At 34.7% G+C, this 12,813-nt stretch overlaps 1 protein-coding gene across 1 annotated transcript in view; it reads left to right on the top strand.

Annotated features, from left to right (window-relative positions):
* Nucleotides 1-12,813, top strand: part of LOC138704501 (sphingomyelin phosphodiesterase 1-like) — a 70,177-nt gene that overhangs the window by 14,062 nt on the left and 43,302 nt on the right. The window contains exon 2 of the mRNA XM_069832429.1: nucleotides 11,249-11,562. Within this exon, the coding sequence (XP_069688530.1) occupies nucleotides 11,249-11,562 (314 nt within the window). The remainder of the gene's footprint in view (nucleotides 1-11,248; nucleotides 11,563-12,813) is intronic.

The following is a 12,813-nucleotide window of genomic DNA, read 5'->3' as shown; positions in this document are numbered from 1 at the left end:
TGGGAAAATATTAAATTAGCCAGGTATGTCCTTCATAGTTTAAGTTACAGAGCTATTCATCTTATTTCCAGGTTCAGTTCAGAACACTACAATGAAATAATGAGCTCTAGCGGTAAATTACAACATTATTTGATGATAGGAAATGCGAACACGTTAGCTATACTATAATAAAAATCCAAACGCAACGAACGAATTTTTTTCTGTAAGTTTATCGTTCGAAATGACTAATTTAATTCGATAAATACTGAACAAAAAGTGAAGTAACTCTTATGAACTATGCACTCAAACATATACACCTAGTGTCGAAACATTGTTTTGAGTTTCTCTTAACATTTAGTTCGAATTATTTGAAATTCGTTTCAAATGAAAGCGGAAGAAAATGAGATTTTAGATCAAACTTACTTGACAGTACTATAAAACGGGATGTATGTATGATTACTCCAATTCAAGGCGAATATATTTCGAAGGTACTGGGATCTGACGTAAAAGAGAAGAATTGAATGAGTTAAAGCGAAATTTACTACCTATATATTTAGGATACATGCATTTTTTGCTTCTTTTTAGGTCCTCTATCCATTCCCCAAATGTTTCCCGCATATTAGTTAACACCCTGAATATAAAACTTTAATTAAAATATTAATAATCACGCCACAATATTTCTAAATCACTAAAGTACCGTAGTGTTCTTGTATGTGCTAAAAATATTCATGCGCAACTGAAAGAAAATATTGCATTTAAAATAAATTGAGGTATAACATATTTTCAGTGATTAAAAAAACATATTCCATTCCAATTGAAGAGTCCACTGCAAGAATGATGGATATCATTTGGAATACATTTTGCAGGAGAAGCGATTGAAAGTTTGAAATGCTTAGCGCTCAAAGCTTAACTGTGATTTTCCGATCTTTACTGGACAATGACTATCAGTGTTAATGCCATATAACTCTCTATGTACATTCTATATGTCTTAAGCTATGCATTGACAGTCTTGGTTCATTTTCGAAAAAAAAGTGACATCCATCATTCTTGCAGTGGACTCTTCAATTGCGTGACTTTCATGTATATAAATTAATATTTCTGAAGACGAATTTATGGCACTGTTAGAAGGCAAACTGAATTTCAATTTGCTTTTCATCACTACATACACAAATATAACTCTAAGGTTATTGACATCATAGTTCGTTATCACAAATTGACATGCAAGAACAGGGGAACACTTGATGAAGCTCAAAAGTATTAAGGAAACAAATGACTACCAGTTCATAAAAAACTAAAAAAGGAGAAAGTTGAAGGGGGAAGGAAGTCTTATCACGTTCAAGAGAAAGTAATAGGACAAGACTCATTATTTTAAAAATAAATGACAGCTGATTATATTTATGTAGCATGCCCAGTCAGTACTGTGGAACAAATGACATGCAAGTCTCCACCAAATACTTAAAAGACAGTTATAAAAACAAAATCGTTGGAGGAGGGGAAATTTTGAAACGTTACTATATCAGTGTCACAAAAGAATACCTACAACGTTGCTACAGTAACAATCTCATAGCAAAGTAAAATAGATAAATAGGCCTGTTCATATCTCAGAGATACTCCAGTTGTTGATGGGTCATGCAAGCTTCTGTCAAATGAGTATTTGCCAGTGTTATATATTGACAACAGCAAGCAAAATACGAAGTTGTGAAAATGTTTGAAAGAAACTACGTTATTCTGATGACGGCACTTATGTTTGCTGGTCTTACCGGCGCAGCAAATGGTAAGTTCAATTAATCAGCTATAGACTTCAGAAGTTACTAATAGAATTAACAAAATTTCTCTCAATTTATTACTATGATTTTTAAGAGCTTAGGTACAGCTTACGGTAAAAAATTTTGGAAATGTTCAACTTTTTTTTTCTCCATTACTGTATCTTGTACAATAATGAAAATTAGTATGTGCAAAACACTGCCCTTCTGCTATATAAAAAAATATATATATATTTTTATGGTTTAAAAAAATTATTTACATTTTTGTTTTCAAAATTCAGTTCACTGTGCAGTGATGATGCGTTTCCCACATAACTCAGAATCTATCCAACATCCTGTGATGAAATTTTTTTGTGTGTATTTATGCATGTCATATCTACAATACGATGCAAGATCACTTCTCTACCTTTGATAGTTTGTCTGATAAAAAGTAAATTCATTTTTAAAAATAGTCAAATATCAGTATTTTCTATTACACAAAATAAAAAAAATATTTTTAAGGGATGTAGTTCAAAGAGCATGATATTGTAAACATGAGTTTCAGCAATAAAATAAAAGAGAGAGAACATGAAAAAGTTAACAAGTTTATGAGTTATGAGGGAAACGATTCATCACTGCACAATGAACTACCACCATTATGAATTCTGAAATATATATATATATATATATATATATATATATATATATATATATATATATATATATATAAATAATTTTTAATCGTAAAAATTTTTTTTTTTCATATAGGAGAAGGGCAGTGTTTTATACATACCAATTTTCATTATTGTACAAGATACAGTAATGGAGGAAAAAAATGATGAATATTTCCAAAAAATTTACTGCTGTAAGCTGTACCTAACCGCTTAATACAAGTAAAACTATAAACTTAGTTATTACTCTCACTAAAATGTAATGTTTACAGATTATTATGAATGTTTTTGACTCTTATTTTCTCATTTGTATGGAATATACAGTAAATTAAAAATACTTTTATTATGTAAGAAATTTATTTCGAAATTTTCATTAAAAAAATTAATGTCTTCAATATCCCTGTTACCGAAAATTGGGTTTTCGACAAGTCATCTGTATGTCAGTCGGACAGTTGTCTTCCTGTGTATAACGATTTATTTTAAATCACAGGATGAATATAATTTTTTTTTCAGATTTTATGGGCCAATTTATTCGGGAATGATGCATATTGTGAAATAAATAATTTTAGTAGAAATTGATGTGTTTCTATTTTAACCGAAAAGTATATAATAGACATCCACTACAAGAATTGGCAGACAATATTATATGTGATTTTTGTTTTGTATTACGTAAAATAAAAATAATATAATAAAAAAATTCTAGGGCTAATATATTAATTATAAATTATTATATTTGGAATAATTTATATCTTACGTTGCGATTTCAATCTAAATTTTAGTGTTTTCAGCACAGAACGCTGTAAATTATATACAGTGTGTTTCACGAGGATTTACCACCACATACGGAACTTAATTTCGAAGACATTTTGAGCAAAAAATGTCATATAAACATTTGTCCTAATCTCAATATTTTCAGAGTTACACTAATTTGAAGTTGTTAGTAAAATACTTTTTTCGTTAGTTTTAAGAGTAAAAAACATATTACAAACAGAGAATGAACTATTCAGAAGTATCATTTCTTCAATTGGCTAGTGTTCTGAAGCTAAAAATATGTTGTTAATTACTTTGTACAGATTTTGTTTTTCAATTTTTAACTAAAAATTACATCATTCTTACGCACTTATCACACCAAATGTTATAAATCGTATGACTTTTAAGAACTTGAATCTAATGTACAGTATTAAAGAATTTACAAAAGTGGCGTGATTTGTAACAATTGCTGTGATAAATGCGTCAGAAAAATGTAATTTTTGTAGTTAAAAATCGTAAAAAAAAAATTCTGTACGAAGCAATTACGGAATTCACAACATAATTTTAGCTTCAGAATACTAGCTAATTAAAGAAATGATACTCCTGAATAGTTCATTCTTTATCTGTAATATTCTTTTACCTTTAAAACTAAAGAATAATGGTATTTTACAAACAACTTCAAATTAATGTAACTCTGAAAATATTGAAATTAGGACAAATGTTTATATGACTTTTTTTTGCTCAGAATGTCTTCAGAAATAAGCTCCGTAAGTGACGGTAAATCTTCGTGAATCACCCTGTATATTAAAGTATTAGCAGTCTCTAGTTCTAAACCTCTCTTGTCATGAACAGGTAAATTTTCACAGAAGTAAACAGTATTATATCGCTCTGGCAATATTGCTGGTTATTGATTATTGCGATCTTATTAGGCTATAAATTACAAGTGGCCTAATTTTTTTTGACCATACACGCGAACATTCCAAACGTTATTTTTAACGGTATACCGCCTTTCAGACAGCTACATATATCATAATTAAATCTGTTGGTTTTCGCGAAATATGTGAGTTGCCGCGAAATAGGAGCCATTTATCGCGAAAATTAGTACATATACCCTCAGAAAACCCTGATTCATTGCGCTTCTAGCCTTTATTTCAATTTTCTGCCTCATCCCAGTTCCTTTCTTTAAAACTTCAATTCGGAAATGACAGTTACTTTTATTTATTAGGTAGTCCAGCAAAAAGATAACATAATAATAAGTACCGGTATTTTCGAGAAAGTTACACAACGTAAAACTGCACGCATTGTATTGTTCATCTGACATAATTAGGAACATTAAATCCAGACATTTGAGATATGCTGGACATGTAGCACGTATGGGCGAATCCAGAAATACATATAAAGTGTTAGTTGGGAGGCCGGAGAGAAAAAGGCCTTTGGTGAGACCGAGACATAGGTGGGAGAATAATATTAAAATGGATTTGAAGGAGGTGGGATACGATGGTAGGGACTGGATTAATCTTGCTCGGATAGGGACCGATGGAGGGCTTATGTGAGGGCGACAATGTACTTGCCATTAAAAGCCATTTGTAAGTAAAAGGTAATCGTTATATACTTTCTTCTAATCCCATCAATTAAATCCCATTCGAGTTTTCATTTTCTCTAGAGGAATCAAATCCTCAAGTGAGAGTACTGCAGAACAGGGGTCGTCAGTGCAGAGCACCCTGGGGCTAGCGTCTCTTACCCGTGGAAAACGCGGTGCACCATGGTGCACTCGTAACTGCTAGCGGGTATGCTCTCTGTCTCTTCCTGCTGCATGACGGTGCACACGTGACGGCACCGCTTACCCTTTGCACATTTCAGCGAGTGCTGACGACCACTGCTGTAGAATAAACTCCATTCTTTTATAAACAAATCTGTATTATTATTATTATTATTATTATTATTATTATTATTATTATTATTATTATTATTATTATTATTATTATATATGGGAAATGCGTGTTATTATTCGGTTGAGAAGCTCTTATCATCTAGTCTGCTGTCCAAAAATCTGAAAGTTAGAATTTATAAAACAGTTATATTACCGGTTGTTCTGTATGGTTGTGAAACTTGGACTCTCACTCTGAGAGAGGAACATAGGTTAAGGGTGTTTGAGAATAAGGTGCTTAGGAAAATATTTGGGGCTAAGCGGGATGAAGTTACAGGAGAATGGAGAAAGTTACACAACACAGAACTGCACGCATTGTATTCTTCACCTGACATAATTAGGAACATTAAATCCAGACGTTAGCGATGGGAAGGGCATGTAGCACGTATGGGCGAATCCAAAAATGCATATAGAGTGTTAGTTGGGAGGCCAGAGGGAAAAAGACCTTTAGGGAGGCCGAGAGTAGATGGGAGGATAATATTAAAATGGATTTGAGGGAGGTGGGGTATGATGTTAGAGACAGGATTAATCTTGCACAGGATAGGGACCGCTGGCGGGCTTATGTGAGGGCGGCAATGAACGTTTGGGTTCCTTAAAAGCCATTTGTAAGTAAGTAAGTAAGTATTATTATTATTATTATTATTATTATTATTATTATTATTATTATTATTATTATTCTGCAAACTTAGGCCTACTTCTTAACAAAGTTAGAGGACTTTTAAACCTTTCCTGACTTTTGAGTACCTCTACAGAGTTAACCTTAATTAATGTCATTAATTTCAGGGGGTTATTCTTTGAGTGGGAAGATAATATTAAAATGGATTTGAGGGAGGTGGGATATGATGATAGAGACTGGATTAATATTGCTCAGGATAGGGACTTGTGCAGGCTTATGTGAGGGCGGCAATGAACCTTCGGGTTCCTTAAAAGCCAGTAAGTAAGTAAGTAAGTAAGTACGGTTGTTCTTTGAGATATTTCAAACAAAAAAGTTAATTACAATTTTGCTCGTTTTTGCTTCCTTTCCGAGAAAAAAAAAATATTATTTTTTTAAAATTAAGTAAACGTTATTGTACATAAATAAATACATTATAATTTGGAATAACAGGAACAGAAAAAGGAAAACAAAAGAAGAAAAAACTAAAAATAACGTAACTTGACACTTGTTTATGGGTAATTACAAAAATACGCTATAGCCTCATATCACTATGCCGTTTTCTTTTTAGCCTTCTATGGGCTGGATCTTGCGGTGGATTAGTGACAATTACTCGAAGTAGAGGATTAATGTGGTTTAGGAAGGAGTTGTACAGTCTGATGTAGCTCTGTCTTAGGACCTCCGTCACCTCGGGAATACAGAGATCATCGTGCAGGTTCTTGTTGCTAATACACCAAGGTGCACCAGACATCAGCTCCAAATAGCGATTTTGCATGACTTGTATTCTTCTTATTTGTGATGCAGAAGCAGATCCTAAATTTAACATTCAAATTGCCACAGAGGGCGCACAATTGAAATACTACTTAGTTCAAAAAGTTCCCGGAATTTTACTACCATTTTTCGCATTAATACATAACAAGGGATGTTATACATTTGTTTTGTTGGTAACATTCATGATGTCATTTCCTTAAAGTTTGTTGATAATGGCGATTGTTGGTTTTGAGTTGTAGGCAATTGTTTATCATAGTGTTTTGTTTGTTCGTCGCATTTTGTAATTAACGTCCACAGAGCAACGTACAAACACAAAACTCCTGCAGAGACATTAAGATTACACAATGTTCTTCACAAGCATCTCAACATGCATTACGTGTCTCAGAAGTTGGTTCCGAAAATGTTGTCGGCAGAACAGAAAGAAACAAGAATGACTCTTGCTCTTGCTGGAGACATGATCAGTATGGCTGATGAAGATGGTGATTTCTTAAACAAAATTATTGCTGGAGATGAAACTTGGTGCTACTTGTACAACCCAGTCCCTAAACGACAATCATCTGAGTGGAAATCGAAAACATCTCCTCGGAAGCAAAAATTTCCTAGGGACACTTCCAAAGGAAGTTTTCTTCGACTTTCAGGGTCTCATCCACCATGAGTTCATTCCAGAAGGTAGTATTGTAACGTAAGAATTGTACGTAGAAATCCTCCGTCGCCTCCGGGACGCAGTGATCTCTCACCACCTGATTACTTTCTGTTTCCCCGTCTGAAAAGTCATCTGAAAGGACGGAGATTCAATGCTGAAGAGGTTATCGCAAACGCGACGAGAGCACTAAGACGGGTTTCACAAAATGGCTTCCAGGCCTGCTTCCAGGAACTCTACACGCGTTGGCAAAAGTGTGTTGTTGCGGAAGGCAACTATTTTGAAGGGAATGCTGTAGAATAGTGTTTAAGGTACGTTGTTTCTATGATACTAGCAAATTCCGGGAACTTTTTGAACCTGGTATGTATAGATAAGTCTCTTGTAGTGTAGAGGCAATGGAGATTAGTCTTGAATAATGTGTTTTAGCAGGTAGATTCTGTGTCCAATTCTTTTAATAATAGCTGATATGTGGTTATGCCAAGTAAGAAAAAAAATTATGTGAAATATTTCATAGCATATTTTGGGAAAGCTATTGATTGAATTTCCAAAATATGCTCAGTATATTCAGGGAGCAGTATATTACAATAGGACCCCGATTATCCATTACTCTATTAACCGATTGTCTTTCTTATGCTTTTGTTTTTTGCTACAGAAATATAATTACGAAGCAGGTACTGCACATTATATTAGCACGTTTTTTCTAGAAAGTGTTATTACAAGCATTTACCCTTACATAGTATGGTCTATTGTTAGAGTTGTAAGCTTACTTTATAGACTCCATAACTTACATACAAAATGTCTTCCACGGATATGAAAAAAAATCGTGTTGTGCTAAGTATAGAAATAAAAGTGCAAATCATTGAGTAGTTTGGGGAAAGAGAAACTGTGGTTCACCTCGCATCAGAATACAACATTGGAGTTACAACTGTGTGCAATTTAATAAAAATTAAGGATAAAGTAAAGTGTATAAAGTATGTAAGTTTACAACATGAGACCTCCATTATTTATATCTTTCCACGGACAGCCATACAATGAGTTTATTTGCCCCTTAAAAATCCGTCCATTACGGCCAGACTTAAATTAGTGGGCTTCTGATCCTCTACCTAGCATGTTAAATACAAGATCATGGAGGAAAATACGAAAGTTTCAGTATTATTCACTAAATTTACCAAAATATTTCATGGTACGGATTATTCGATTTTTTCGATTAACCATTCAGCCCACCCCATTCATTACTACGGATAATAGAGATTCTACTGTATATTAATGAATGATTGAAAGAATTTTAATTTTCCCCTTTAAATGTACAGAAATTTAATCCGAACAAATGTAAAATTTTAAAATTTCTTTTCAGAACGAAAAGTTAAATTTGTTCGGATCAAAGGACAAAACTAAAATTCTTTCAATCATTTATTATCATAATACACTGCTCTCTTAAATTGACTGAGCATATTGGGAATTCAATCAATGGGTTTCCCAAAACACGCTATGAAATGTTTCATATGAAATAATTTTTATCTCGAAAAGGAAGCAAAGCGATCAAAATTGTATTTCAATTTTTTGTTTGAAATATCTCAAAGAATACCCTCCTGAAATTAGTAACATTAGTTACGGTTCATTCTGCATAAATAAGATACGCACCTCACTTCAAATATAATCTAAACCAGGCCTGCACAAACGGCGCTCATTGAGCCGCCTAAGAGCTCGCCGGAGAGGTACGGCGGAATGACGTAGGCCTGTATTTGATAGAGGATAGTCCACGCAGCTATCTGGTGTAGTGTGTATTATCAGTAGCCGTTTCACTTTGCCTATCTACGGCTACATAATGGAGGAATCTAAAAGACGAAAAAGTGATCATCAGGCAAATTCTTTCAACTTTACTTTATTGGGTTATTTTACGACGCTGTATCAACATCTAAGTTATTTAGCGTCTGAATGATATGAAGATGATAATGCCGGTGAAATTAGTCCGGGGTCCAGCACCGAAAGTTACCCAGCATTTGCTCGTATTGGGTTGAGGGAAAACCCCGGAAAAAACCTCAACCAGGTAACTTGCCCCGACCGGGATTCGAACCCGGGCCACCTGGTTTCGCGGCCAGACGCGCTGACCGTTACTCCACAGGTGTGGACAATTCTTTCAATATTGCATGGGAAAATGCTTATTTTTTCACATCAGCTGGAGTCAATACTTAACTACCACAAAAGTTTGAAAGAAAGAGAAAAACATAATATAATGCGTCATTACTAGTCCACACACACAGATACGATGGTTTTGTTGGTGAAGGTCGCAGTAGAAAGGTTCAGGAGTTGAAAGTTGCATTATTACATGAGGTAGGGTACGTAAGAATTTATTAATCTTCAACAATTTAAATATCTCTCTTCATGGAAAAGGCCAGCTCATTATTGATATGTTGAGTAAATTACGGGATTTCAGTCGTAAACTTACACTTTTCGTAAGTCAGTTTTGGGAAAGTAATATGACTCAATTTTCAACGATAGAAACTGCTCGTGATGAAGCCATGTTAAACGATTATGTGCAAATATTAATTGAAATTCAAAATTAATTTAATTCTAGGTTCCAAGATCTTGTCTTAATTGGAAAGAAGTTTAAAATTATCATAATAAATTCTTTCAACACCAGTTGAAACAGTGTCATACGATGTATAGCTTGAACTTATTGATCTTCAATGTGGCCTAAGGGCTAAAGACCGTTTCAATAATACTAGGCCTAGTAGCCTGGTTGAGTTTTACAAGACTAAACCTCAGCAATAATATCCACGACTACACAAACTGGCTGTGAAAATGATTGCTATATTTGGCTCAACATTTATATTTGTGAGCAACTGTTTTCTATTGTGAACTTTAATAAAGACAAATATCGAACATCTGTAACTGATGTTTCATTACGATCAGTACTGTTCCTGTCAGTTGCCAACAGCATAAAACCCTGTTTTGATGTACTGATAAATAAAAATATAACAAAATGATATTGTACATTTAAGTAGCTATAGAGTTCGTATTATTTCTGTAAAATAAATATTTCTTTACTTACTTACTGGCTTTTAAGGAAACCAGAGGTTCATTGCCGCCCTCAAATAAGCCCGCCATTGGTCCCTATCCTGAGCAAGATTAATCCATTCTCTATCATCATATCCCACCTCCCTCAAATCCATTTTAATATTTTCTTCCCTTCTACGTCTCGGCCTCCCCAAAGGTCTTTTTCCCTCCGGCCTCCCAACTAACACTCTATATGCATTTGTGAATTGGCCCATACGTGCTACATGCCCTGCCCATCTCAAACGTCTGGATTTAATGTTCCTAATTATGTCAGGTGAAGAATAAAATGCGTGCAGTTCTGTGTTGTGTAACTTTCTCCATTCTCCTGTAACTTCATCCCTCTTAGCCCCAAACATTTTCCTAAGCACCTTATTCTCAAACACCCTCAATCTCTGTTCCTCTCTCAAAGTAAGAGTCCAAGTTTCACAACCATACAGAAGAACCGGTAATATAACTATTTTATAAATTCTAACTTTCAGATTTTTCGATAGCAGACTGGATGATAAAAGTTTCTCAACCGAATAATAACAGACATTTCCCATATTTATTCTGTGTTTAATTTCCTCCCGATTAAGCTGTGGTCTTGCCAGAGAATCAGTCTCATTCCGAGGCTTATTTGAAGGATTCGTAACAAGCTGTTTTTTACGGTGATGGGTTGTTAGCCCTTCGCCCAACCCCCAAGTGGAGGACCACCCCTCATCGGCTGTCCGCGACTGCTTATTCAATATATTCACACCTACCCTCCATATCTGGAGGCCGTCTCCTAGATCCATAAATATTTCTTTATTAATTAATAATAGACAAGATAGTTTTGTAAACAATGAACGGGAATTGATTTCATGAACACTCGTACTAGTACTTTTATGTACATTTTGTACGAGATCACCCCTTCTTCCAGTCCACCCTTATACAGAGCGCAGCCAATATCTGCATTCCGCTCTCGAGCTGTGAGCCGACTCGGAGAGCGCAAACCTTGTGCAGGCCTGATCTAAACATGTCCATAAGTTTTCTTAGGACTTTTAGTAGAAATTCTTCATGTAATTCTGTTCTTGGTTTCAGAAACAGAAGATGAGATGAGAGAAGAGGTGTCGCAGGGGTTCATGCGATATGACACCACTGGATTGTTCACAACCCAGCTCATGAGCATACTGAGGGTGATACCTTTGAAATCAATCTTCACGCTGCTCCCTCCGTCTCAAATGATCACCCGAGACTCCACAATATGTATCGCATGCCGCTCTGTAATCGACGCCTTGTTTGAGTACAGGGCAACACACACCTCGCAAGAATTCCGCGACCTCATCTATTCATTATGCACCAGACTTCAGATACAGAAAGATGAAGTGTGCGCCGGTGTTATTGACCTCAACATGGTAATTTATTTTCAATACTAACAAACTATAAAATACTGTGGATTTTATTTATTAGCGCAAATAGTAGACTATTTGAAAAGCATTCAGTTAAAACTTTAAGTAAAAAAAAGGATGATAAAACGAAAATGTAAGAATAAATGTACACCATCTCCAACTCTAATTATGCCATGTAAGAGTAATGGAACGGAGAAAAATTCTCTCCGGCGCCGGGATTTGAACCCGGGTTTTCAGCTCTACGTGCTGATGCTTTATCCACTAAGCCACACCGGATACCACCCCGGCGTCGGACAGAATCGTCTCAATATTAAGCTCCAACTCTTGGGTTCCCTCTAGTGGCCGCCCTCTGCACTACGTCATAAATGTCTATGAACGTAGGACCGAAGTCCACACATGTGCTGAGGTGCACTCGTTATGAGTGACCAGTTGGCCGGGATCCGACGGAATAAGCGCCGTCTTAAATCACGAAGTGATTTACGCATATCATATATATTATTTTAATGTACCGAAGTAAATATGATATTTCCATGCAGATATTCTGCGTCATCATACGATGTAAGAGCATGGAAATATCATATGTACTTCGGTATATTAAAATAATATATATCTAATTATGCCACCTCCACCACCACCATCACTAATAATAATAATAATAATAATAATAATAATAATAATAATAATAATAATAATAATATTTTATTGTATCAATTACGAGGTTATTTAGCAAGATAAAGCCGAGGATTCGCCATAGATTACCTGACATTCACCTTACGGTTGGGAAAATCTCGGAAAAAACCAAGCCCATTGTATTGTATTTATTTACATTCCATGGTATTCGTACATCGCTTCACAGCTAGAATATGGAACATGTCAAATGAAAAAAAAAAATCTTAATAGTACTACAAAGTCTTAATTATAGTCACAAGCTAATTGAAATATATACAGAAGAGTTTTACAATATAGTCTACTATCTATTATGCCTAAAACCACACTGATTATCCCCAATAATTTCATCTACATATGGAGTTAATCTTCTCAAAAGAATATTGGACAAATTTTGTACGGGAATTTTACTTGAAGCAAGTAAAGAGATAGGTTTGGAAGTAAATCCCGAAAAGACAAAGTATATCATTATGTCTCGTGACGAGAATATTGTACGAAATGAAAATATAAAAATTGGAAATTTAACCTTTGAAGAGGTGGAAAAATTCAAATACCTGGGAACAAAAATAACAAATATAAATGATACTCGGG

This window comes from Periplaneta americana, chromosome 8 (genome assembly GCF_040183065.1).
Source record: "Periplaneta americana isolate PAMFEO1 chromosome 8, P.americana_PAMFEO1_priV1, whole genome shotgun sequence".
Classification (NCBI taxonomy): Eukaryota; Metazoa; Arthropoda; class Insecta; order Blattodea; family Blattidae; genus Periplaneta; species Periplaneta americana.
The sequence above is the reverse complement of the archived record's forward strand: the minus strand, read 5'-3'. Positions and strand labels throughout refer to the sequence as shown.